At 43.0% G+C, this 27,895-nt stretch overlaps 2 protein-coding genes across 3 annotated transcripts in view; both read left to right on the forward strand.

Moving 5' to 3' along the window:
* cecr2 (CECR2 histone acetyl-lysine reader) overlaps positions 1 to 20,553 on the forward strand; it is a 39,349-nt gene extending 18,796 nt beyond the window's left edge. Inside the window, exons 2-19 of one of the 2 annotated variants that reach the window (XM_080028291.1) lie at positions 146 to 240; positions 3,740 to 3,923; positions 4,881 to 5,008; positions 5,211 to 5,297; positions 5,733 to 5,800; positions 5,956 to 6,116; positions 8,845 to 8,934; positions 9,320 to 9,473; positions 10,407 to 10,536; positions 11,124 to 11,161; positions 11,251 to 11,342; positions 11,518 to 11,644; positions 12,457 to 12,836; positions 13,907 to 14,047; positions 14,254 to 15,055; positions 15,521 to 17,510; positions 17,621 to 17,689; positions 17,918 to 20,553. In XM_080028291.1, the coding sequence (XP_079884417.1) occupies positions 146 to 240; positions 3,740 to 3,923; positions 4,881 to 5,008; positions 5,211 to 5,297; positions 5,733 to 5,800; positions 5,956 to 6,116; positions 8,845 to 8,934; positions 9,320 to 9,473; positions 10,407 to 10,536; positions 11,124 to 11,161; positions 11,251 to 11,342; positions 11,518 to 11,644; positions 12,457 to 12,836; positions 13,907 to 14,047; positions 14,254 to 15,055; positions 15,521 to 17,510; positions 17,621 to 17,672 (4,719 nt within the window). In that variant the 3' untranslated portion in view covers positions 17,673 to 17,689; positions 17,918 to 20,553. The remainder of the gene's footprint in view (positions 1 to 145; positions 241 to 3,739; positions 3,924 to 4,880; positions 5,009 to 5,210; positions 5,298 to 5,732; positions 5,801 to 5,955; positions 6,117 to 8,844; positions 8,935 to 9,319; positions 9,474 to 10,406; positions 10,537 to 11,123; positions 11,162 to 11,250; positions 11,343 to 11,517; positions 11,645 to 12,456; positions 12,837 to 13,906; positions 14,048 to 14,253; positions 15,056 to 15,520; positions 17,511 to 17,620; positions 17,690 to 17,917) is intronic. The other variant, XM_080028292.1, reaches the window with a different exon arrangement.
* A 1,270-nt stretch (positions 20,554 to 21,823) lies between these two features.
* On the forward strand, positions 21,824 to 27,663 carry ada2a (adenosine deaminase 2a). Its single transcript, XM_080027117.1, has 10 exons — positions 21,824 to 21,946; positions 22,292 to 22,621; positions 23,219 to 23,438; positions 23,975 to 24,188; positions 24,275 to 24,402; positions 24,516 to 24,606; positions 25,784 to 25,892; positions 26,373 to 26,530; positions 26,680 to 26,882; positions 26,979 to 27,663. The coding sequence occupies exons 2-10, from the start codon at positions 22,312 to 22,314 to the stop codon at positions 27,067 to 27,069; spliced, it is 1,524 nt and encodes a 507-aa protein (XP_079883243.1). The 5' UTR covers positions 21,824 to 21,946; positions 22,292 to 22,311; the 3' UTR covers positions 27,070 to 27,663.
* The last annotated feature ends 232 nt before the right edge of the window (positions 27,664 to 27,895 follow it).

The following is a 27,895-nucleotide window of genomic DNA, read 5'->3' on the forward strand; positions in this document are numbered from 1 at the left end:
CATCAAGAATCGCTTGGGTTTGCTCATAATGCATTGGCAACATGTTGTACTATGTTATACCTGGAAATTAATACCCTTGTACCGATATTGTATCTGTTATCAACCCTCTGTATTGACCCTACTGTCCCCTTTTGTTTTATGCTAGGAGCTGGAGAAAGCCCTCTCAGAGCAGGACTTTGACTTTCTTGGGGACCTCATTGCTTGTCTGTTGCAGGGATGCTACCAGCGCAATGACATTTCGTAAGTATAGATCAGCACACACACAGTACGGACAGGTAGCAGATCATGAGGAGATATTCACAGATTTTGACAAAGTTATTCTGACAAGCACACTCCAGATTAGCTGACTCCACCTTTTAATGTGCTTATTTAGTACTTAACCGCTTATTGGTCTTTGCTTCTTTAATTCACCATGAGGCTGTTCACACAACTGCTATGTTTAGGTTGGTACTTGTTTGATACTTTGTTGGAAACTTGAGATTCTTGGGATTTAATTGATGCAAACCATTTCAAGATATGATCACAGCAGCAAGTGCAATCCACGCCTCTGTCCGACCAAAAACAAGCTAACACTTACAAAGTTGAGGCAACTGACCTCTGAAGCTGCATATTAATCTTTAGATCAATAACATCCGAACAGAAATCCTTTGGTTACATTGGCAAAGGTTCACACGATCATATCCAGTCAAATGTCCACGGACTGCTATGTCCCAAGATTTGTGTTTCATTTTCCTCGTATTATCTGTCATAACTCAGGTTTGCATGTAAACATCACTAGTATCTTGGTGTCAAAATCTCCGCTATACCCTTACCATTTGATTGACACCTCAGTAATGCCAAAAGGAGCTTGCATGTCCTCTCCACAACCAACAATAGCCAACAAGAATCGGCGTTGAAAAGTAGTACCCGCCTCTATGTATTTGTGTGAAGACGGAGCCAGTTGCTACAAATTGTTTTCTGGGAGTTTTGATTCAGTTACATACAATCACTGGCCACTTTATTAAGTACACCTGTTCAATTGCTTGTAAAAACAAATAGCTAATCAGCCAATCACATGGCAGCAACTCAATGCATTTAGGCATATAGACGTTGTCAAGACAACTTGCTGAATGAAGCTCAAAGCCTCAAACCGAGCATCAGAATGGGTAAGAAAGGGGATTTAAGTGACTTTGAACATGGTATGGTTGATGGTTCATGGCAGGATGGATCCATGCTTTCATGTTGTTCACCCTGGTTGTAACGAGTGGTTATTTGAGTTACTGTTGCCTTTCTATCATCTCGAACCAGTCTGCCCATCTTCCTCTGACATCAACAAGGCATTTTCGTCCACACAAATGCTGCTCACTGGATATTTTTCCTTTTTCGGGCCAAGCTATAGGCATCTTTGTTTCGCAAATAATTCAGGTGAAAATAAAAACCTTTTACTTCTAGAACTCAAATGACAGTAGCACTTAGACTGTTGGTGGAAATTGGTTCAAGAACAGCTTACAATTCACTTTGTATATTCATTAGAAAGGCTCTTTAGTTGAATGTTAGTGGATTGTTAAAGTTGTAAACCTGCACTGACTTGTCTTGCTGAATTGGGTCTTAATCTCCTAATCTAGGTCTTTTTATCTTTTAATTTGTAGCTGGCAAGATAAAACCAGTCTTTCCATCTACTTCAAATTAGTCATGACACCCAAGAGCCGGAAATCTGAGTCACTGGTACAATGACTCGCTGAGGAGTCACGATTTACTCACAATATGGTGAATGCGGTGAAATAATGCTCCACTACTCATGAGATGTAGGATAACACCATAGCCACTGACACTTTTTCTTTTCCCAGTGATCAAACAAGAGGACAAAGTGAGTTTGTAGCAGAGGTTGTTATTCAAAGCCACGTATATTTTTGAATGTCCCATGGGGCTTTCCCCTCTAAACGCACCCCCTCCTCTCACCCATCATTATTAGAAAGTGGGCACGGTGGTGGTACCGGTGAAGCGATAAGCACAGGGCCAGGACTGATCCAGTTTCTCCACCCAGGCAACCGGTATAACAGGAGGACAACCTGCTTTATTAGAGTGGACAGGCGCTGGCATCCTGGGGGCGGCTGCTCAACGCTGGCCTTTCACAGAGCTGCCCTTTTCATCCACACGTGTTAAACGCTCTGCCGGAGCTGGGGGAACGGAGGGGAGGGACGGTGAAGGGAGGATGTCGGGGATAGAAAGTAGGAGAGAGAGATGGGCTGGTGAAGGAGGGGGGTAGCCTGCAGCTGTGTGAAAAGTGCACACTGCTCTTTCAAGATAAGCCATTTCTTTCTGTCCCTCTTTCTCTATGCCGTTGCATAGATGCCCACCCCTTTGCCCCAAGCCCTTGTTCTGTTCATCTGAGTTGGAACTGAAAGGTACAGATTAATCGGCTGGACCTGAACCGGAACCAACATTTATTTACCAGCTCCCTACTCATAGGAGAGATACAACCCCAATCCCATTCAAATAACTTTTTTTTTCAGCCCCACCTCCTCCCTCTTACCAGCCACTATGGTAGTTTGAACTCTGTTTGTTTCCCAAACTGTGCACTACAAAAGGACACTAGTTGATCTAGAAACATGGTGTGTTGGCTTTACAATGTGTATTTGCAATTGAATCGGTTACATTAATTCATACTGACGGATCTCAAAGGACCAAAAGAACCCTTCTGTCGTTTTCTTTTATTTGTTATAATATGCATCAGCTGAGAGTTTTCAAACAAAGATCATTCGTAATTGATATATTATGTTACATTTAACTTCATGATTTAGTAACAACTTGTCAAATAATTTAAAGGTGTACTATGTAGTTTCAGAGCAGGGGGATTTGTTTACATTTGCAGAGCCTGCATTTAGTTTACAAAACATATTACTCTACTAGTAATTCTTAGTATTAGCTCTCAGTATTACTATTACTCTGTCAATCAACGTAGTTTTTTTTAGGAATCTGTACCAAATGCACGACTATAATGTTTATTGACTAAACTGTGGGCCCTGCTACTGTAAACAACATCAGTGAAATGGTAACTTTTCAGCTAGCTTTCTCACTTCAAATAGAGTTCCAGGGAGCCAATGTGATTAAAGTTTGTTGATTGAGTTATGACGATATACCTTAGAAAATGTTCACTTAATCTGACACACCTAAAGTTACATATTGAACCTTTAATATGAATGCAGGGGCTTTCACCGATCACTTACTTTTCTTGCAAACTAAATTGCTATTTATCAGATTTTAAGTCTTCACTATTTATATGGCAGATTTTACTGTAAATAAGCCTAAATTAATCCATTACAAAACTGAGGAAATAGCAATTGCGTCAAATCAAAGCGTACATTAAACCACAAGACTCGAGTCACGTGTAGGAAAGACCTGAGTAACACCAACCTGAGATCCTCGCAAAAGGAGAGGCCATACTCCTCCACAAGTGGAACATCTGAGGTGGGAGGAATAAAAAAAAAAAAATGATTCAACATCCACACTAGAAATGTGCTATTTCTGAAACGGTTAAACAGTACATTAAACTCTACCGCACACAGTTACAGTCAGACAATGAACCATCACAACAACAAAAACAACCTGTCCGTCTTTTGATATTTTACCAGATTTTGTCAAGTGTTGAAAATGTTTTCACACTGGTAAACGTTATGCGTTAATGTTGTCTTGAGAAACCTATTGGACCGGCCCTCTCTCACTCTTATCTCTACTCTTTGCCTTTGCTCTGCCTCCGTAGGCCCCAGGCATTCAGCAGTTACCTGGACGACATCATTAGCTACCGGTGGGAGCTAGAAGAAGGGAAGCCCAACCCATTGCGCGAGGGCCCCTTTGAGAATCTGCCTCCACGCACTCAGGTGGAACTGCTGCACCGACTGTGCGACTACCGTCTGGATGCTGCCGATGTCTTTGACCTCCTAAAGGTACACATGCATGACGATCAGCTAAAACCATGCCACAATTCTTTTTCAGATTCTGAATGTTCATTATATCCCCCAGTCAAAGGGCTAGTGGTGCTCAGACAGTTCATATAACTTATAATGAGAGAAAGAAACGGATGAAAAGTATAGTATGAGGTAGAAATGTATCTCATAATTAATGATATGCCAATATTAAATCAGTTTGATGCACTGAAGGGACAATAATTGCAAAAAAAAATAAAAATCAGACATATAAGCCCCGGCCATTTCTGGCTTCATATCCGAATACAGATACATATGGATTATTTTGTTGGTTGAACAGATACAGATAATGACGTCTACGCTGAAAGCAGAGTTACTGTGGTGTCTGACCACCGAGACAATACATTTTTCCTTTGGTCTGTTGGTCTTAAATTTCATTTCAAGTGGCATTAAAAAGGTCTTAAAAAGTCTTAAATTTAACTTGCATTAAGCTGTAGGAACCATGAATGTGATGTTAAAACAAACAAAAAATACAGCATAACCTGAGTACAAACACTTGAGCAAAGCTGGTTGGCTGATTTCAAAGCACCATCATTATTTCCACTCTTTGAATCATTTGATCATTTACTGTGACCTGTAGATTTACATTTATATTTCTAAAAGAATACTCACTGTCCAATTGAATTTACAAGCAATGTAGCCCTACAAGGGAACCTCAGATTTATCTCCATACTCTCTGTATAATTCATAATTTCATGCCAATATTATCCCTGATGAGATAAGGTTTCATTTAGATAATTTATCAGGTTAAATTTATGAATGCACTCAGCAAGATGCTGAAAGTACTCTTCGTATGATTCACAGTGGTGTAGGATCAAAAGGACTGAGTGACATCACCCAGTAATGACTGATGATCTAAAAACACAGTCCTGCACATGATTTAAGTATTGTAATGTCCCCACCCCCAACCCGCTTCAGGGGCTGGATGCAGACAGCCTGAGGGTGGAACCGCTTGGGCAGGATGGAAATGGAGCCCTCTACTGGTACTTCTATGGCACTCGTATGTACAAAGAACAGTCGGTCAAGAGGAAAGCGGAGAAGATCAGGTAAACATTAGTTTGGACTGTGTGTCTCTATCCGTCCAGTCTCCAAGACGGAATAAAGGTTATGTCACTGGTCATGTTTTCCTGTGGTCAATTAGTACATGTAAGGTAATAGGTTGACACTGGTTTACATGCGTGTTAAGGGTTAAGTATAGAGGGCTCCTGTCTTCAAAAGGCTATAATTTGTATAATGTTGTTTCCCCAGCAGAGAAACCTCTGACCCAACATTACCAGAGAAAAAGAAAAGGGGAAGACCACCAAAGAAGAAGAAATCAGAAGACTCTCATCTGAGGTGAGGAAATACAAAACATTGTTGTTTGTTGTCAGTGCCAACAGCGTGTTGCAGAGAAATGCTGACATGTGTAGCTGTGCATGTGTGGCACAGATGTACTTGTTTTGTCAAAAGCAAACAGGCGTTTAACTGTCACAGCAGATGCCATGGCTGTTTGCCATGTGGTTGGTGAGTGTATAGATATTGGGGAGGGGTTTGTGCAGTCATGGGTAAAACTAAAAGTTGTAGGATGTAAGAAAGCTAAAACAAATTAACAGCAGGGGGAAATTTACAGAATATAAATACCGGCCTCACTGAGGTTAATTTTTCCATTGGGACATACAGTATAAGGGAAATAGAAAGAGAAATGTATTCAAAAAGTGCTGTTATACTTTGAATCACTCTTTGTAGGGAAGTTTTTGAACTATAATTCTCCAATGTGTTTTAACTTTTCAGTGAGGTGGAGAGTGAAGCCCCAGAAGTGAAGACAGAAAATGGGCTGGAAGATCTGCGCCCTAGCACAGGTGAAACAGTCTCACTAATATGACCGATTTCCTTTCACGTCGACTACATCGAGTTGTTATGTTTAACCGTCGACTGCCACTTTCACTTAATGAATGGTCTCTACACAATTCCCTACCAGCAATGAGCCAACGTGTGTCTTCTGTGCTTCCACCAGGCCGTAAGCGAGGCGCCTGGTCCCTTGTGTGTGATACAGAGGAGCAATGGGTCGGTCTGGCAGAAAGCATCAAGGACAAAACCTCCCCGCAGGACCGCCACCTCTACCGTGTCATCAGCCAGAACTTCCTGCCTGAGATCAGCAGCATGATCGAGCACAAGGTCAGATGCCAAAGAGACAGTGCTACCATTAGTCGCCTTTGCAGCGTTTCATAATGTCGTCCGCTACTCCCCAGGGCAATATGACTGAATAGCAGCTTTTAAACAACGAGTCTAGCCATGGCAGATGTTCCACTGTTAACATCTAAATGTCAGTGCTTGTTGAATTTTTCGCTCTCCCCTCTCACAAATTTGACCTCTTTTGACTGTGTTGATGGCAGTATCAATCAACTAGCTTTACAAATCATAATTTAATCCTAACTGTTCTCATATACAATATGAACATTTCTGACATTGGAGGTCCCCAATGTTGGTATGGGGGGGGGGGGGGGGGGGGATACACATTATGAATAACGTGTTAGGTGATCATTGTCTGTGAAGTTGTTGCTACGCTTTAGTTGGGCCAGCTGCAGGACAGGTGAAGTGATCGAAAGCCAGTCTGTGCTTGTCCTTAATTCTGCACACCAGCTGGGTAATTGAGTTTGCCCCGGGCCCTTAACTTGAGCCTGACTGTAGAGAACTATGCTCTAATGCTAGTTAAGTTAAATAAGGGCACAAGCTTGATTGGGCTTGGCCATTCCTTGGGGTCATACTCATTTGTCTACCATATAATCCTTGGAATGTGTGTTGAAGTACCTCGGGGGAGATAATAGACATACTCTCTCTGCCTTGTTCATAGCAAGGATAAGTCAGAATAACACTACCCACTCAAATGTCCTTCTTTAGTTTCTGATGGAATTAATTTCATGTCATTGAATGCAACAGCTAGTCAAATCTAAAGTAAGGCTGTGTTTGTATCAACATGGTTGGGCTCTTTCCACTCCCATGATGTGTATACATATCCAGCACCGACTGTTGCTATAGAAACACCCCAAGCCTTTCTCCATCATCAGCAGTGAAGAAAATAATCCTGCTGGCAGTTTGATGTTGGCAGAGCAGTCAGTCAACTATCAAAGGGTGTGGGTGGATGATTGCTGTCTTGTCATTCATCAACTGTACACTCAGCTGTTCCACTCATACTCACACTATATACTGTAATGTCATTCAAAAGGCTTTGTTCATTTTCTCAAAGCAGAAGCTTAGTGAACTATCCTGGTGGTTTTGTAAAATGACTGTTATTTAACAGCAGCAGACCAAGTATGACTGACTTTGGTTTGGGACAGTCGGTAGAGGAGCATCTTTAAAGACTGTTTATGTTTGCTCTTTTCTTCAATATGTATTCATTTAACCATGAGGTCGCTGGTTCGATTTATAGTGCCCTACATTTCTACCATTGTTTCCTTGAGCAAGAGACTTAACCCCAAAACTGCTCCAGTGGCACGGCACATATATATATATATATATATACTTTACAGAAATGTATCTCTTTATTTTGGGGCGTAGGCATACAATCATGTCAAATACACAGTGTGTGTAGCTCCTGGAAGCCTTCTCTCTGCTGTCTCAGGCTGCTGTCACCAGCCATTTCATGGGGCACTGACAGCAGGCGAGAGGGAGGGAGCTCACCTTGAGGCAGGATGGAGCCTCTTGAATGACAGCTCTGCTGGGCTGCAGGATTCTCTCGACCTCCCTAAGTGGCGACACCAGAGGCACTCTATTTTGTGTGTGTGCTGGATGGAGGAGGGGGATTTAGGGCTTGTGGTAATATGGAGAGGAATTGTGGAGGCCCCAGGACACGCTAGTGATTCACTCTGAGACACAGCAGAGATGGGCAGAGGGCACCATAGATCAGATACTGAACATCAGTCTTTCTTTCTTTCTCTCTCTCCTTTGTCTTTCTCTCCTTTTACTGTTTCTCAGTCCTCACCCACATCTTTCTTCCTCTTTTGCCTTCTCACCTTCACACATACACAGGCCTCACACAACTGCTAATGTATTTTAAGGCCTCCCATGGTTGTTTTATAGATGGCCTGAAGCCTTGAGTGTGACACCTCTCAGTGCTGTTGGCTCCACTATGCTGACAGTTATTCGCAGTCTGGCTTCCCCTGATGAACTCAGACATGAGCTGCACAGAGTGTCAGCCAGTCCCTGATATAGACGGGCTTTCCAGGGATCTGCTGAGAGCTCTCTGTATGCTGGCGTTTCCCTCCTCTGTCTTTGATGTATAATTTAGGTTTGGATTGTGCATAGATGTATATACAATGATCATGCTCTAAAGATGCAGGTTTGGCTATCTGGAGTCTTATCACTGTATAGTACATTTCTCAAACTGTTAGATTTGTATTATTGGTATTTTCCTAAGCTTGGCTGTCACCCCCAGGAAAAGGTGGGGGAATGCAGGCAGCAGAAGAGACAGGGTGACTTGTGGGGGGAGGGGAGAGTAGAGCCAATGACCTCTCAATACACTCTTTGCCCCTCCACCCCAGGGCCACTCAGTGTGTTGGCTCGTGTGTGGTGGTCTGTCTTTCTGTCTTGAAGACTCAGTCATTTGTTGACCATACAAGAAACGCGCACAGCCGCATATGTGATTCAGAAATAAAAAGAGTTAGAATTAAAGATACAAAATGAGGAATTAATAATGATTTAAAATATAAGTAATCATTTTCAGAAAAAAACAATAACTTTAGTTGTTATCTACTTGGCTTATTAAAAACAATGAATCCGTTTGGATTGGGAGTGATGGGAAGTTCCATTTCGGGATTTCCCTTTTTATTTCCATTTGAAACCCGATTGTGCCTTTGAACAGTTATAAGAAGCAGAGCTGAACCTCATCTTATATTCTTTTCTTCAGGAGCGTGAGCAGAAACAGAAGCTCCTGGACCCGGCCCCTGTTCGCACATCACAACAGTTCGCTGGCAAATACATCCACCGGGAGATGGAGGTCTGTGTTTGTTTACATGTCTTTTGATAGTATTGAAGACAGAAGCAGTAGCTCGTCTGTTCGATTTGCAGGCATAATCTGTATTGTTTTTTTTTCCTCTTAATTTTTTTTTTTTTTTTTTTCTCACAAAATGTTGTGAACTTGATTGTGTTCAGCTTCTGCAACACATTCTGGTTCAATGTTTGTTTATGTCTCTTATCAGTATTTTTGGATTGGATTTTTGGAGTGTACCAGTTGTCTAATTTGCTAATGTACATCTGTCAGGTGTTGCATGCACAAGATTGATTTGGTGGTGATATTGGACTTTCTGTCTCTAGATATTCATTCCAAGCATTCCTTCCATGATTCCAGTGTATACTCACTAGCGTTTTGTGTTTGCTTTCAGGACAATTTGAAGCCCATGTCTGAGGAGGAGGAGAAGAGAAAAGACGAAGAGCTGGACAGGCAGGTCCTTCTGGCCGAGCAACGGAGAGAAGAGGAAATGCTTTTACAGGAAGACCAAGAGAGAGAAAAGATGGAGAAGATCAAAGCTGCGGAGGGTAAGTCAAGTCAAGTCAAGTTAAAGATTATTCATCAAACACATTCAAAACAACCTAAGTTGACCAAAGCGCTGTACAGACTCAAAACACAAAAAAATAAAGGCTCAGCAAAATGAAAATAAAAACCCAATAAATAGGAGCATAATAGAAAAAATAAGTAAGATGGATGGCTACATAGATGGATGGAAAACACAAATGGAATGATTTACAACTTCTGTTTGTGGAAAAAGTACCCTTACTTTTTTCACCTAAATTAAAGTAACTGTACCGCAGGACACTTGCATCCTTACAGATGTGCTTGTGGTTACAAAATTGAAATGAAGCATGGTGCCAAAAGTCAAATGTCAAGGAGCCGCAGACATTTCACCCTCTTTCATCAGCGGCAGGTAGGGAGCTTTCATACTCATCTTCCATCTCGAGGGTGGAGGATAGAATGGATTGTGAAGGGCAACCCATGGACAGACATTCACATCTTCAGTGCTGCGTTTCGGCTCTTAACTGCTCAAAAATCTGCAGCAGCATAGCGGCCTTGTGATTTATGTATAGTACACACAGAGACTGTTCGAGGGAATGTTCTGGGCCTTTAATCACAGGATCACTTTTTCTCCCTCCCTCTGATGTCATCTGTCAAGGCTTAAGTGGAGGAGCCTCATTAATGTATTATAGATGGAACAGCGGGACCTGGCCTGCTCTCTGTGTGTGGATTGCATATGTGGATCCTCATTCAAACCTCTTTAATCCACGGGGCTGGGGGGCTGGCTGGTTTTCATTGACTGTCCTGACAGCTCCAATGGACAGCCAGAACAATTTACACTGTAGCTAAATAGCCTCAAACGCAATTAAAACATTGTATCTCTGCAGCTCCTGGAGACTGATGTTCTTTTGTATTGTTTGTGTATCTAATTGCCCTCTGTGTTCCTCCTTCTCTCTCAGAGCGAGCAAAGAGGCGGAAGATGCGAGAGGAAAAAGCCTGGTTGCTGTCTGAGGGAAAGGATCTGCCACCTGAACTTCTGAATCTGGAGCCGTCTTCTCCTATCCACAGAACACGCAGGAATAAAGAATTGTAAGAGGCTTTGTAAATTTGAGTGAAGATTTCGGTAACACTTTATAATAACTATCCGTTGTAACTCGTTAATAGATCATTACTAAACTCTTAATTAATGATTATTAATGATTTGTTAAGTGTTTGTTAGCAGTTTGTTAAGGATTTATAACAATGGTAGATAGTTAATAGCTTAATAATTGAATCAGTTCATCTGGGAGGTAATCCGAGATACCGACGAGGCTGAAATAGGCTATAGACTATACACAGTGCATGGGCAACTGAGGGCAGCCCCATTTTCAAATATTTTTAAATAAACTCAATACACACTGTGCATGCCATGGACTTGAACGTGACGTGATCAGTTAATCTCAGATTACCTCCCAGATGAACTGATTCAATTATTAAGCTATTAACTATCTACCATTGTTATACATCCTTAACAAACTGCTAACAAACACTTAACAAATCATTAATAATCATTAATTAAGAGTTTACTAATGATCTATTAACGAGTTACAACGGATAGTTATTATAAAGTGTTACCAAGATTTCACTTTATACTCAAGGTTAATTATTTGTAACATGCTGTATGTTTGACATTTCAGCTATGAAATTGATGACGACTACACTGCTCTATACAAAGGTATGCTCGCTGAGCCATTATGTCTTTATGTCAATCTGCTTTATTTGTTCTAACGTCTGATCTGATGTAATCTGATCTCTCATCTACAGTGCTTGAGGTCTTGAAAGCCCATAAAGACTCTTGGCCTTTCTTAGAGCCTGTGGATGACTCCTATGCCCCCAATTACCATGAGATCATCCAGGTACTAAACACAAGACAAAAATAGCTGGCATGTTTATAGTATTAATTGGTGATGGTGTGATATTGTCTTTATATGTGTGTAGGTACATATTAACTAATATATTTAACCCAAAATATTGTTTTATTTGAGGGTTATGTTCATTCTTTTGATTTTATTATTTTTCCAATCCCTTCAGACTCCCATGGACCTGTTCACCATTGAAAAGAAGCTCAACGATGGGGACTATATTGCTAAGGAGGAGTTTGTCGCTGACGTGAAGCTTATCTTTAAAAACTGTGTTCAGTACAACGGAGATGACAGTGGTAAATGAATAATATCGCCAATACAAACCAGCTCCACCCCGTAAAAATCCTGCTTCATCCATTTACAATCTGGCCTCAATATGAGACTAATGCATCCAAGTCGATTTCAGCTGCTGTATGTTGTGAGAAAGGAGTGCATGTATGAAATCTTTGGGGTTGGGAGCGGGAGAAGGGGGCCGGACCTAGCGCTGTGTTGGGGCCGGGGCCAGGGCTCCCCTGACAGTGATTAATGAGGAGTGATTGAGCTGTGCTCCAGTGCTCAGGGGGATCTGAGCCCTGCAGTGCCGGAGAAACATTCCAGGCCCTAAGCCCCCTGTCTGGAGCCATCCATCCAACTGAATACTCTCCCCAGGGACAAGGAGGAGGAGAGTGGGGAGGGGGCCCGGGGTGGAGCCAGAGGAGGAGGCAGGGGTTGGAAGAGAGCAGGGGTCAACCTATGCCCTCTGACCTGGTCAGTCGGCCAGTGCTTGGCTAAGAACAGAGGAGCAAGTGTTTGTGTGTTTATGGGTACATGGCATCCATATTAGTTCATAGTGTCTGAGTGTTATGGAATGCTGTAGAGATTGAGTGAGGTGTTGTATTGATGGGAGTGTGTGTGGTTTTGTATGTGAAGGGGTCAGGGAGGGAGTGACTTGCAGCATGCAGATGAAAAGCTTTTTTTTTAAGTGTGCAGGAGTGGGTGTGCTACAGGTTTGTGTTTCTCTTTTTATACGAGTGGCTGTGTTAATGGTGTTGTGTTTGATGTGGTTGTGTGCTTTAATATGTTTTATCATATGATCATATAGCTGATGTTTATGTCTGCCTTTCTCCAGAATATACTATCATGGCGGAGTCTCTAGAACGGTGTTTTAGCCGGGCGATAGTAAAACACTTTCCATCAGAGGATGGCGACACAGATGAGGAATTCCACTTAGAGAGAGAAGACAAGGATCGAAAGGACAAAAAGCGCAATCGTGGCAGTAAACATTCAGGTCCTGAAGGTCTGATCAAGGCCACTGAGCAAGTCCAACGTAAGAGAAATTCCCAGGGGGGCAAGGGCAGCGCCCTGTCGGAGGAAGAGGACAGCAAGACGAAACGACCATTTCCTCCCCATCACTGGGCCAATGGCCCCCCTCTCCCCTACAGACTGCCTCCAAGCCAGCAGCACATTCATGGAGGAAACATTAGGGGCATGTACCACCCAGGCCAACAGGTACACAGGATAACTGTACTTGTTCACTGCTCCTCTTTATTTTTATATACCTATGCACTTAATTTGTCATTTATATTCTCAAAATATTTAAACAATTATATGAACACCTTAATATTTCTGTGATATTTTGTCTTTATTTTAGGGCTGTCAAAATTAACGCGTTAACGCAGGGTGATTAATTTCTGGAATTATCAGCGTTAATTTTTTTAACGCATGTGCAGAATGATCCGCCCCGTACATCCCACCGGCTCTGTACTACAGTCACTACTGACCCAGGATCAGTAGCTGCGCGCAGCCAAACATAGCAGCATGTTAGGTCGTACCGTGTTTTAAAGTTTTAAACTACTAACGGTCACGTCTGTGTCGGGGGCATAGATAGTATATAAAATCAACTGCCGCGGGTGGCAGTTGATTGTCGAAGTAACAGGAGGAGAAACATTGTCCGCTCTGTTCAGAGCCCGCGAGGACACAAACGTCTGCAGTTTTCAGAGGTGTGTGTGTGTGATCAGACATCAACATAACGTCGGCTTCCTGGCACACATGAACAGTCCCCTAGGACGTGGTCGCGCGTACACACACGCACGCACGCACGCACGCACGCACGCGCACACACACACCGCGGACTGTAATCAAGTTGTATTCAATAATGCACAACCTATAGATTCCCCAAATAAATGCCATTCTATAGCCTATCCTATATTTGCCCAAAGACATAGTAAAGAGACTGACCAATTGAATTATGGTTTGGTAGGTAGACCTATATATTTCAGTTTGATTTAAATTTATTTTCAGTATTAAAACCATCATTTGGATTTTCAATTAATAAACATACTAATTTTAAATGTAGATATCCACCTTCTGTCATTTATCTTTCCGTTCATACAACAATATACAGAGAAAATTTGAATTTTTCGGGCATATTTCGAATGGTAAAATTAATCGTGATTAATCCACAGAATCCTGTGATTAATCTGATTAAAAAATGTTAATCGTTTGACAGCCCTACTTTATTTATGTCTTAAATATTAGTGAAATGCTCCAATAGTGAATTCTCTTTCTTATCTCACCAGCTTCATCGTCCCCCTGGTCCTCATGGTCCACATATGTATGCCCAAAGAATGGCCATGGATCCCCGCTTTGCTTACCCAGCTCACATTCCCAGGCATGGAGATCCCGGTTTGAACCACATGCCTCCGAACTTCAACATGCAGGTATTTTACACCTTTCTAACACTTAATTATAACTACCGGTATGTGTAAGCCACATGTTTACACCACTTCATTGTGTGTGTGTGGTGTACTGAAATGTGGCCTCTTTAATTTGTCTAATCTATCTAGATGCTGGTAAAAGAGACTGATATGCAGGTATTCTGATCAAGATTCCAAACTTGATTATTTTCCCCTACTGTTTTTCCCAGCACCGCATGGTTGAAGGACATCACATGGGTCCCAGGTATCCGATGGGCCCAGATCCTCACCACCAGCACCAGCAGCAGCAGCATCCCTACATGGGTCCCACTCACGGTCCGTCTCTGGGCCCCCGTCCCGTGGCCCTCCAGCCCGGACCTCCTCCTGAAGCCAGCATGTACCCATCCCACCACCGTCCAGAGGGCCACAACATGAACCCCATGGGCAACAGATTCTCGGGGCCAGAAGGACCTCCTCAGCACAACTACCCAGGCATGAGACCTTCTGGTTTGGGCCTATCCAACATGTGGACTGGTATGAATCACCCGGATAGACCCACTGGGATGCAGATGCAAGATCCCAACATGGCAAACCAGTCAAACTTTAGTTATGGCGGTGTCCCCCCTCCAGTGGGGCATAAACCATGGCTGGAAGCTGCTGGATATCCCCACCCTCCTCCCAATGCCCAGTATCAAATGTCTGCAGCGGTCAGCTCCCATGGGGGCCCTATGTCATCACGTGCCCCTGTTCCCCACCCAGACCCCTCTGGAAGGACACGCTTGGCTTCCATGCTGGAGAGCCCAGAGATGCTGGCCCTGCAGCAGCTGTCGGCCTCTTCTAGACCCCCTGCCGCTGCCCCTCATCAACACATGAGCAACTTTCAGCAGCCTGGGCCCCAACAAGGAATTGGCAGCATCCCAGCTCACCCCTCTCAGCTGCCTCCCCCTGCCCCTGAGGTTCAGCTGCTGCGTCCTGCCAGAGACAATGGACCAGACAGCCAGCCTCCCCAACAGACAGACATGAAGCCCAAAGGTAGAGCTGACCTTCTCTCTCTCTCGGTATTGTGCATGAAGGAACCCCAAACACAAACGTGTTCTTTCTAGACTGTAGTTGTCTCAATTTGATGCTCAGCACAGCCTCGGTTTCAAGTCCATTTTGCAATTTGATTGTAATTATTTCTCACAGTAAGAGGCTAATTGAATATTCATGAGTTTAGTGAAATGTCTTGCCGCTTGTTTTAGGGATACAAGAGAAATGGCATTTCATCATTTAAGCTTCACTAGCAAGCGTACAAATGTGTTTGCATTCTGCACTTAAAGGAATGGAAGAGAACATGATTTTGGTATTTTTCAGTAAATTTGATCTTTTGTTTTAAATTCTTTAGAAAGTGAACAGCATAATGCACTCATGTTGACTTACAACATTGTTCTTTTAATAATAGTTTGTCGATCTTTAATGCCTGCTAACATTCCATTTCTTTACTCTGTATATTAACAGAATCAACATCGGAGAACAAAATGGCTGAAGAGACTTCATCACACAAAAACACTGTTTCAATACACCAAGAACACCTGTCGGCCCCTAGCCTGACAAGGCACCTCACAGGGCCAGCAGAGAGAATACAGAGCCCCCCAGCCCCTCACCCAGGCAGGCAACAGGAGAATGGATCAGCACTTACACAGAGTTTAACACGGAGCCACAAGCAGCAGCAGGAGGTGGATGGCCAGAGACAATCTGCCAGCCACTGTCCCCCTCAACACATCAGTGACAACAGCTCCACTGATCCCACTTTACCCAACCTCTCTCAGCATAAGCAAAATACTCCAGAGTCAAAAGCTCAGGTTCTGCCACTGCATGTTGAAACATCTCAGAATTCCACTCAACAAATGCCAGAGAACCATTTGCCACCCATGCAGAACGCACATCAGCAAAGTGAACACCAGCAGAACATCCAAAATCAGGAGCCACCTCGGGCGGCCCAGAGTTCCCCTCTTCAGTGCTCTCCCCAACAGATGAACCAGAACACACAGCAACAGGATTCTCTGCTACCACCGCCTCATGTCCCTCAAAACATCTCTCCAAAATGCCCTACACAAAACAGCCCTATGCATGGGAGGCCACAGAGTGCCCACCAAGGAGCCCAGCCTGGACCCCCTCAGCCAACCCCTCTCACCTCTTTGCCACCCAGTCATCCTACACCACTATTACCCTCTCAGCCAAGCCCAGCAGACCATGGAGATCAGAGACCTAGTGAGCCTACAACCAGATTGGACACGGACAGCACTGCCATTCCTCAACAGCACACCATTATGAAATCTGGACCTCCAGATGGTATCTATAAACACCAGGCTTTTAGCCCTAATCATAACCAAACTCTGCTGGTGGGCAGTCACTCGGGTATGCAGGCTCAGAGAGCGCCAGCACCTGCTCAAAATCAAGCCACGCCTCTTCACTGCCAAGGTCAGGCTAATGGATCCGTGGGTCCCTATGGAATGGGGAACCATCCGAACCCACACTTCAGACAGACAAACATGAGCAGGCCCGAGCCTCCGTCTGCTCACCAACCTTATCACAACCAGGCCATTAACCCCCTCCACAATCCATCTTGCCACCCCACCTACCACCAACAGGGCGGAACTGCCTATTCCTACCACATACCAGGCCAACAGCACCCTCAGGCCCACCCCAACATGTATCCACCTCACCAGTACCAGCAGCAATACTATTACGCCCAACCTCATCCCCAAGCTCAGGCCAATATCCAAGCCAACAGCAGAGGGAGTTATCCTACAGAGGAGTGGCAGCTGTCTCATTTTCAGCCTCGTCAAACAGTGCCCAATGCCTATCTCCCGGTAGCTAATGCCAGAGGTAACGGTCAGTTAAAGGAGAGCAGTTTGTCGCCGCTGGGCTCTGATGGCTCCAGTGGTGCTAGTTTGGTGTCCCGTGGCCCTGTGCCCGAGGTAGGGCCACACCCTAGAGGCCTAGAGGAGGGGAAGTGTGAAAGCAGGGATCAGACCAGTGGTGGCAGCCCAGCAAAGAAGGCTCATACAGAGAGCGCAGAGCGACCCGAAAGTCCTAAAGAAATCCTGGACCTCGACAGCCACAATGCCGCTGCCCGTCGCCGTAGCGCCCAGCCACCTCAACAACAACAACAACAACAGCACATGATGTCTCGCTTCATGTACGACCCTCGTACAATGCACCCTGGGATGCAAGGTGGCGTTCCACCAACCCACATGATGTCCCAGGCCCGTGGAAATGGCAGCAGAGCCCCTTATCCTGGCCAGCCGTACCCAGATCCAGGACACTACGCCGCCCAAAGGCCTCACCCACACCTGATGGAGGCTCTGCAACGGCCACAGCAGCTGCCCTACTCCCCGGGCCAGACACGCATGGCCATGTACGGACACCCCCGGCCTGTGGGGCACTTTCAAGGCATGATGATTCAGCAGAGAGGCCTGGCACCCGAACACTTTCTACACCCAGGGTAAAATGATTAATCCTGTCTAGTGCAGTTCATAGTTTTGAGCACTATTATATGGGTGTACTGTTGGAGTATACTGCTGGACCAACAGCTCATGTTTTTTGTTTTAACAGGCAACAGATGATGGCTGCTCCAGGCGGCTCTAACAGTAAACAAGGAGTGTGACAAGGACCATGTCAAGAGTGAGTAAAAAAACCTTCTGACACATTACTCTGTTAAAACTTTGTCTCGCAGCTTTAAAGAAGGTCCTATTTCATTATCCTTCCGTTGATATGTTTAAGTATCTGAAGAAACCAAATCACTCAAATGATACCACCATGACACTGTCAGGCTGCATTGACTATAGGTCAGTTCTGAATGTCTTCAAAGTGTAGATATTTAACTAATTATTCTTCCTCTTCTCATTTCAGGCATTTTGTTATCAAAGAACATGTGGACAAAGCAGTGAGCCAAAAAGCGGGAGATATGTGGGAATTCCACATTGCTTAATGATTTTCTTACACTGGACAAAAAACATTTTGCTCTGTTTTTCCCACCACTGGACTGGACATTTCTACCAGGCAGTCGCTACTACTAATATGATGATAATGTGAAATGTTATTGAGCCCTGGAGAACAATTGACTTTTTGCTTGTCCTTCTCCAAATAGAGCACAGGCTCAGTTGCAGAACAGCTCTGTGGATCTGGTAAAGGATACACTGACTTGCTCAAGGTGTGAACAACACCTTCCCAACATGAGCGTTTGAACTTTGCTTCCTCCAGCAGAAGGGCAACCTTTTTAACCACTAGGCCAACCTGCCAAACACAGGGGACACCACCATCAAGAACCTCTTTCAATATTAAACAATGGAAATATGAATGGATTAAAGGCCACTCAACACAACTTGTCTATCTTGTCTATTGACTGTAGAGCTTGATGGATCTGTTATTCTACTGACAGAACTGAGGACTGTGATGAAGATTAAAGGGACCCTTGTTTTGTACTTTTATTCTCTGTTCCAACATTATCTTTAAACTCAGGTGTGGAAAAGGAGGTACTATGAGACTCACCCTAACCCAGTCAACTCAGACTCCTTGTAATTGCCTTGTTTTCCTTTTGTGAATGTATGAGTGAATGTGTAGACAATAGGGTGTCTGCAGCACATTAGCTGCACGTGAATGGACACAAACACTGATGTGTCTGAAGCATAAACCGTCCTGAAAAAGGCCCAGTTACTGTCCATTTCCTCCCCAACTCTTAACTGTGTTTCTCTTGTTATGGAGACAACACACACTATATGCATCTTTCAAAGTTGCCTTCATTTATAAGAATGTCTTCAACTAGCAGAGAGGTACTGGCAAAGATTGCGCAATTTGTATCAGACTCTTCCTAACTCTCTGTTATGCACTATGGATTTTATTAGACTAGATGTCCTGGAATTGAGTGGCCTTGGCTAGTTTTATTTGAAGTCAAACACATATATGTATGAAAATATTTCCTTACCTCTCGTCCAAGATGAATTCTCAGAGGGTGACATGTCCTTCTAGCTGTTAAATGCACATGCATCACACACATTAAATCCTGCTGTTTTTTTTTTTTTTGGTTTTTTTTTCAGTGTGACATTGGTTGCATTCCAACTACAAGTTTGTAGCATTAGTTCTTTGTTGATTGACAGACCTTTCCTTTGCATGGTTGCTTCTTGAGTGCTTCCTCTCCACCATGTCAATACTAAAACGTATCCTCAGGGTGTACAGTTTCTTTATACGGGTATATTACGGCATTATTTGACGGAGGAGCAGCGCAAGGAAATGGGACTGCAACTGTTGCAAAAATCAATCCACCTGATGTGAAGAACTTAACTTTTGTGGGTATGAGGTCATTTTCCTTAATATTTGGCTTCGTGCACTGCCAAGCTATCAGTCTACCCCCCCCCCGCCCCCCAACATTTTTTTTTTAAATTTTCATAAAAGTTGACTACAAGTGAGATGGATCAAATTTTAGTTTTTCTACATTCCTGTTGATCTGATGTCTTCACTTGTCATCACAATTAGGATCACAATCTACCTCATCTAGCCAATCGGTGGCATTTACAGAGTCTCCCCCCACTTCCTCTTCTGCTCTGCCAGACTGCTGTGGGTCAGCTGATTATTTTAGCACCACTTTTAGGTTTTTTTAGGCTTACAGAACTGGTAATGAAATGGCCTTACAATTATCTTACCATCTTGGGAGAAAATCGCTATGTCAGGTTTCTGTTTTAAATGATGCCACTGCTGACTGGCGGTCTCTAACAAGATGCTGACAAGTGATTAGTGTAGCAGTCAGTTTGACATTGACTGATCCTCAGAAGTGCACATTATTGTTTTACAGCACTTTCACTCTGTTTATTAATGTCATCAGTTGAGTATGACGGACATAGCACATCTTATGTCTGAAACGGGACTCTTTGATAAGTAAGTCTCTTTAGTTGTACAGATTGCATGCCTTCCTGCCTACAGGTTGTTAGACATAGTAGGCACCATTCCAGACTAGGATCTGTAAAAGACTGCATGGAGTTTGGCTGTATACGGGAGAGCTCCTTAGTAATAGGTACCTAAGGCATTGTAAGGAAATATTTGAGGAAGGCTGACGAAATAGGAAAGTGCTAGAAGCTGACAATTTATCTAAGTATGTCGTCGTTCTTTGCTTGCTATTTTGTTAAAGTAGGGAATTGTCTCTCAATATTTAGTGAGCCTAATAGGGCCACTTTTGAGGTAGTGTGTTCACTCATGCTGTCTATAGTATGAAGGACACTGTTTGTTTCAAAGGTGTGTGACGTATTACTTATGGTGTGTGTGTGTGTGTGTGTGTGTGTGTGTGTGCGTGCGCGCGTGTGTGTGTGCGCGCGTGCAGTGTAGATTCGGCATCAGATGATCGGAAGTGTGCATTCATCTCTCACTTTTACTCTGCTGTCATAACTCTGCACTAGTGAAAACCATTTAGACACATGATTAAATGTGAATCATATTTATTTGCTCTTTTAAGAATTTTTGTAAATTTTTTGACTTGTTTTTAATATAAGTGTCGTGTACGTTTCCTTTTTTCTTGATGTTGTTTTGAAGCAGTTGTCTTTAACCTCAGTGGCATTGAAAAAAACACACCTGTTATCTTTTTTTAAGTGATGTTTACAAGTTCTTGTCTGGTTGACAGATTATTTTGGAAATGGAATGGAGTATTTTCTATACTGTACACTTCTTAGAAATAAATACTTTTTCTTGAACAAGAGCTCATAGTCATTTAGAAATCATATTGGGAAAAACAATTGTATAATTAACACCGGTTTGAATCAATAGACATGCATGGCTGTGCCATTCCATAGTAATGGCGTGTGTCTATAATCTGTTAAACTAACTGAAAAGCTGAAAGTAATTAAATGAAAACAGACAACAGGAGGGCCAATGCAAGACGATGAATTCATCTATTGGAGTGTCACACCATCGCCTTCAATTAGTGCTTATCCTCTTGACAAACCCCCTCCACAGATTGTTTGCTACCTTGACTGACCCTTCTCACGTCTGCTGGGGTCGTTGATGTGACGTGGCGTCAGAGTAAAAGGAAACGGCACGGATCCCTTCTTAAGGGGCTCCTTGTAAGCCAACAAGTAACATATTCTTTTATTCAGGCATAATGAGGACTAACTTGCAAAAAAAATGCAGATGAGGAATGCAATTAAGGTAGTTTGAATTGAGCCAAATTAAGCACTGTGTTTTTCAATTTACATTGGTATTATTCAATAAAATTATTATTCTAATGTCAAAAAATCTCCATAAAACAAAAACAAAAAGCCCCAACCAGTAAATTCCATGGTAAACTCCCTACTACAAATAATGATAAATCCCTAGTCCCGCACACAGACCTAGCCTATTGATTAGGTCTGAGCCAGACCAAACTACAGCAGGCTAATATATATCCCTAATCCATAGATATAATATACGTATATATGTCTATGTCCCTAATCTATCAACGATTAGTATTTCACTCCACCAATCAAATGGCTCTCATGGTCAGGTTTCAGCCAATCATAAGGGAGGGGGCGGGACTTAAATAACCTCCCTGAAATAGCATTTGCTTGACAGTCCAAGCATAAAAGAAAACACACCCCATATTCAAATAAACAGAGCCATGTTACAGCATTTCTTTATTTGCAAGCTTGTTACATTCCGTGGCACTGCATTAACTAAGTAAGTTAGGCCTATTTCACAAATGAGCATACACTTATTTTCAGCGGAGAGTGTAAACCGTCGAGTAGCCCAAGCTACATTTTTCCCGTGGTAGGCTACGCGGTTTATAAGGGACCCTCTGCTGAACTGTTTACCCAAATTAATCAGCTCGAGGCACAAGCCGCTGCACTACCACTGAGCACTAACTATAGCGAGCCAGTATTTAACATTAATAGACGTAATAACGGCTCAGACCAAAGTGAGGTAAGTCACGTTTAGCTTCCTAAAACAAAATTAAATAAACACTGTAACCTGCCTTAGTTAACCCCGGTCTGATATTGTTGTTAAAATGGTCCTCCTGTTTCGAGCAAGAGACTTCCCCTTGTAACTAAACGGGTGCTTATGTCACGAGGGGCATGTAAACATGGTCTACTAGCCTACTGTAGAGTAAAACCCAAAACACCAAGTCATTATTCTCTCAATTTCAGCCGTTGTTGGACATTAAAGGTTTATTTGATGTTTTCGGTGCCTGGTGTCAAGCATTTTCTTGGCTTCTCCATGAAGTCGGCGATAACCCCGTTAATGTTTTGTTCTTTTCTTCAACACCAGCCCTGCACTCTCTGCTGACCATGGCTGTCGTGCTACAGCGTCCCCACGCGGCCGTGACCGGTCTCTTCTTGTACTTGTACTTTATCACCTGCGGCCTGTCAATCCCAGACCCCAGACAGAGAGAAGCGCTTATAAAGCTGGAGGCCTCCATGCAGACTGGTGGGCAGATGGTGCTGACTGACGCTGAGCAGCGGCAGGACGCTCTTCTGTCCAAGATGAAGCAGGAGGAGATGGCGAGGGCAGACTTTCCTCCCGCCATGCACTTCTTCAAAGCCAGGCCCCTCATCAGGACCAGTCCCATCTTCAGCCTGCTCCAGAAGATGCCTAAAGGTACGTTCGAGTCTACCGCTTCCATGTGTGTTTTGTACACATCTTGCACTTTTGCCATTCTCTTCATGTAGTGTTGGTTGCATTATTGACATTATTATGGTTGCATATTATGTTCTACCAGAGCATTTCAGTGGTCATGGATATGTAGAAGGACACAGTGGAGCTTGGTTGGGAGGGCCATCATTTTACTGTACTGAAAACTGTACAAGAATGATCTGTACACAATATCAAATGGTGGCAGATTTGGAGGCTATTTTTTGTGAATTCAAAAATCATATATTTTGATGTAAGAAAATTCCTTAGGCTATACGTGTGACCCGGCCTGTACATTGTATTTTTCTTTTTTGAGCTTAGTAAATTGTGGATTTATAGAGAGCTGATGCAATGACTCATTGTCAGCAGCTTTTATTTATTTATTGATGATCATAACATAGCCCTTTCGTTTGTGGACGATTTTACAGCTTTGTTAAATGAATAATATTGGGGACACTCAGGGATTTTTTAATTAGCACACAGTCAGGTTTGCACAGAGTGTCCAAGGTATTTATGACCTGGGATAATCTGTGAAAAGTCATTGTGTTTTTATCACTACTTCAGGGGGAGCTCTTCATGTCCATGACTTCTCCATGGTTGATGTGGAGTGGCTGGTGAAGGACGTAACCTATCGGCCCCACTGCTACATGTGTTACACCGACAACCAGTCCATCAGATTCATCTTCTCTTCCCTGGGGCCCAAAGTGCTTCCACATTGCTCTCCCTGGATCTTGCTGGAAAACCTCAGGGCCAAGATGGACAACACCACAGATCTAGACAACAGGTGACTTTCTCTCAGATACAGTTGAACAGTCAGGACACCAATTTGTCTTTCCAAGAATAGAAAAAAGGCCACTGTATACACTTTTTTCATTTACTTACCTCTTCTTTGAAGCTCTAAATAGTAAATTATTATTTTATTCATCTGTGCATGTTGTATTAAAGGTGGAGTCAGCGATTTTGGAGTGTGCTTGTTGTCAAAATAAAGTTTTGGGCTGGCGGGGCCGCCAGCCCAACAGGACCCCCCGCCAGGCCAACAGCAGCCTGACTTTAATTTTTTTTTGTTAATTTTTTTTTTATTCCGTAATAATCATTTGCGAGCGTCATTACGCTCTACTACTACTGTCAATTACCTGAAAACCCCAAGGAGAAGAGGAATTATTTAACAGGAAATAATCCCTTAAACACATCATTTAACTGACTTTATTCTTACATTAATGTCATTAAAGGAGTCACCACCTCTGCGGATGCTCGGTTCAAGGTCCTATTATACACAGTTAATCTGATCACAACTGTTTCTCTGTGTGTTTGCACTCGCAGCATCATGGGCAACCTTACGCTCTTCACTGATCAGGATCCAGAAGCCCTGTACCCCAGTCAGGATGTTGTATGGTATAGGTTCGAACAGGCCTTCGGTGCATTGTGGGGCCTGGTCACGTACGCTCCCGTTTTCAGAGACTATTACTACCAAGGGCTCACCCAGTTCTACGCGGACAACGTCATGTATCTGGAACTGCGAGCCTTACTGCCAGAGGTACACTTATGTCATTGCCTCATGCGTTTCATTTGTATGTTCATTTATTGTTTTTAAGTTTGTTTGTTTGTGTTTTTGGTAATCAGGTATACGAGCTAGACGGCAGCACTCATGGCACAAGCTGGACTCTGAAGACCTACCAGGATGTCACCCAACGCTTCATAGCAGAGCACCCAGACTTCTTTGGAGCAAGAATCATCTTCACAGTCAATAGGTGACTGCTCTGAATGCCCTTACCACACCTACATTCTGAAATGCACACTGCTTATTGGCTCTTGAGAAGAAGTGTGAGGTATCAACAAACACTTTCAACACTGTGTGTTTTAGGGGTGTAAATATTTCCGTGATGACCGGAGTTGTGGAGGAGGCCATGAAGCTACAGAAAGACTTCCCGGACATCATGGCTGGTTTTGACCTGGTGAGAGACAGCTGCAGTAGTAGTTTGTGCAGTGTTGGGAACGTTACTTTAAAAAAGTAATTAGTTATAGTTACTCACTACTTGTTCCAAAAAGTAACTGAGTTAGTAACTGAATTACTTTATAATATAAGTAACTAGTTACCAGGGAAAGTAACTATTTGCGTTAGCCTACTGTAAAAAAAAAGTTGCTATATGTCAAAGAATTTGGATTTTTCTGAGCAGTTGTCACAAGTCAGTTGAAATGAGTAACAGACAGGTAGGCCTACTTGTAGGCTACATAACCTTCAATATTTATTGCACATCAACAGACAGCAAGAGGTTTATCCTGCACTTCAAGTATTTTGTTCTCAACAAAAGTAGTAGAGGAGATTGCTGAATGTACCGTGCTGATCTGCTATATCACTGGATTCACTTCAAGGGTGTCGGCTAAAACACCACTTCAGACTATGAAGCATGAGACGATGAGAGGAGGAGTAAGGATTTATCCTATGTTTATTTCCTTCTTTAACATGCACAGCAGCATACAGATCCCAGGAAAAGAACAATAGCAATATTCGGCTCGTGATGACACGCTAAACAGCTGTTGCAACCGGCGAATCACGGCCGTTTAATAACGTGCATAAATTATAATTTATAGAGATCGGGAAACTCCATGCACTTACTCACAAGGGCGATGCAAACAAACTCAGGGAGAGCACGTTTCAACCGTGGATTGATAGGTGGTTACTGCAGCAACGTGCACGCTCGCACAACAGAGAGAGAAAGAAAAAGAAACTTCACTAAACAGGCGCTCCGGCTGACTGACGTGACAGCGCTAACTGACAGTTATAATGTCACCCACACTGAATAAAACACAACTTAAAACACACCGGTCTCCTCTCTAGCAGTTTGTGTAGTATGGAGCCAGGGGTGCGTTCGGATTACACAGTTTATTCAATCAATTCATAGTAACGCACCGCATTTAACGTTCAGTAACGATAACGGCATTGTAACGACGGAAAAAGTAATTAGTTAGATTACCCCATTACTGAAAAAAGAACGGCGTTACCTTAAACGGCGTTATTCCCAACACTGAGTTTGTGTAAGCAGTGTTGAGCCTTAATAAAACGTGACAGTGGGATAAGTTTATACCGAATCCACCACAACTTGCCTAAAGACTTTCTCTCCACATGTACAGGTGGGCCGCGAGGACAGTGGCAGACCTCTGTGGTACTTTCGAGATGCCCTGTCACTGCCAGCTGAGAGAGGGGTGACACTTCCCTTCTTTTTTCATGCTGGGGAGACTGGTGAGCTCCGCGCTTCAGGGTTTTATTAGGCAAGCTGCATCGGGGGAAACAATTAATCTTATATGAAAGATAAAAGTCTGTTCATACAGCCCAAGAGCTCTCAGGGAAGGGCAACATCAGTTGTAGTGTTTGACTGTTTTATTTATTGCACACTAAAAGAAGAAATACATTTTTTGAGGATAACCAATGGCAGCTTTGTAGATTAATGAAGCAGTACATGTCTTTTCACAATTCTAACAGTGTTATAACCATAAAGCACCTCATCACAAGAATTGTATCCATCTAAGAAGCCATAGTATTATTTTGTCCTATTCTGCCTTTGTCCAAATAGTTGCAAAGACCAAGTTAATACATTATTTTTTTTACCAATAGTGCAATTCAAGGTGAGGAAATAAGTAATTTAAAAACCATCGTATTCTTGTCTATAAAAAAACACATCCCAAGATCACATGCATTTCGATCCCTCTCCACTAAATGTAGATCTAGAGGGCACGGATGTGGACCAGAACTTGCTGGATGCTCTGTTGTTCAACACCTCTCGTATTGGCCATGGCTTTGCTCTGCTCCGCCACCCAGTGGCCAAAGATATATCCAGGAAGAGAGGGGTGGCTATCGAAGTGTGTCCCATCTCCAACCAGGTATGTTATCCTCATGTAAACCATATCTTACAATACACATGTACATGCACATTTTCCAGCTGCTAGAGTGTAAAACAAAACTCCTATGAAACAAGGCTGTAACTGAATTAATTTAGTTATCGGTCATCTCGTTTCCTATCCTCGTTCAGGTGTTGATGCTCGTAAAAGATCTGCGAAACCATCCGGGAGCTGCACTGATGTCACAGAACCACCCAGTGGTCATCAGTTCTGATGACCCTGCCATGTTCGGTGCCTCTGGACTCTCGTATGACTTCTATGAAGCTTTTGTTGGATTTGGTGGTATCAGATCCCATTTAGGCTTTCTCAAAGAGCTGGCCATGAACTCTATTAGGTGAGGTTCAGCTTTATTTATTACAAGTTACAATTGTGTGAGAGTTCACCAGCTTCAGCAGACAGATCACTGACATGTTCCTGTCTTATCTTTCAGGTATAGTTCTTTGACTCCGAGGCAACAGGAGAAAGCCCTGGCTCTGTGGCAGAGAAAATGGGATAAGTTTGTCTCTGAAAAAGCTTTTTAGAATTTAATTTTTTTCTTTTTTTAACACTGACTTAGAGGCAGGCTTCAGATGCCTTCGTACTTCCTTAATAACAAGAAACACTTTTTTCTTTTTTAAGATATTTTTGGGGATTTTTATGCTTTATTGACAGTGCAGAGAGACAGAGGTGAAATGGGGTAGAGAGGGGAGTGACATGCAGAGAACGACCACGGGCGGGAATCGAACCCGGGTTTGCTGCTGGGCCCGGCCCGGGGGGGGAAACACCTTTTGTCATAGTTAAAAACAACACATGTGAATGGGAAATTATATTTCCTAATATGATAAGTCATGTCTACTGTGAATAATTAATTGTTGTTTACATCGCCACAAAGTGATGAATGTAAACGGTACATTAAAAGGGCCAGCGTGAAACATGCCAACATTCAATCAAAGGCATCTTGTTATGTCTACTTTGTATTAGTTAAAAAAAGAAATGTAATTGCACTTTAAGATTCAGGTTTGCTCATGTTTTTGGGGAGAGTAACAACACTGGTAATGCTGTTTGATTTCTCTGTAGTGTGATTGTGGTTTTCATGTGCTTTTCCAAGAGTGTAACTGGTGGCTTGTTAAAATGTGTTTAATCCTGTGAGCTTCTTGGCACAATCCATGAAGCAAATCGATTTATTTAATAGATTTATGGATCTTTTTTACTTGAATGTAATTTTCGGGGTTTTAATATCATGTCTGCCTTAAGCTATATTTGAAAAGATAGCCAAGATACACATGAACAACTCTCATGGTCATCATCATCCATATTTTATTTAAATGCTGTCAACTGCCCGACTTAAATTTTACATAATTAAAAACA

The sequence above is a fragment of the Ammodytes marinus genome (assembly GCF_949987685.1).
Source record: "Ammodytes marinus genome assembly, chromosome: 5".
Lineage (NCBI taxonomy): Eukaryota > Metazoa > Chordata > Actinopteri > Uranoscopiformes > Ammodytidae > Ammodytes > Ammodytes marinus.

Coding starts and splice junctions, on each gene's coding strand:
- ada2a (XM_080027117.1), top strand. CDS start 22,312: ATGGCTGTCGTGCTACAGCGTCCCCACGCGGCCGTGACCGGTCTCTTC. Junction 22,622..23,218: donor GCTCCAGAAGATGCCTAAAG/GTACGTTCGAGT, acceptor TCACTACTTCAG/GGGGAGCTCTTCATGTCCAT. Junction 26,883..26,978: donor CTGGCCATGAACTCTATTAG/GTGAGGTTCAGC, acceptor CTTATCTTTCAG/GTATAGTTCTTTGACTCCGA.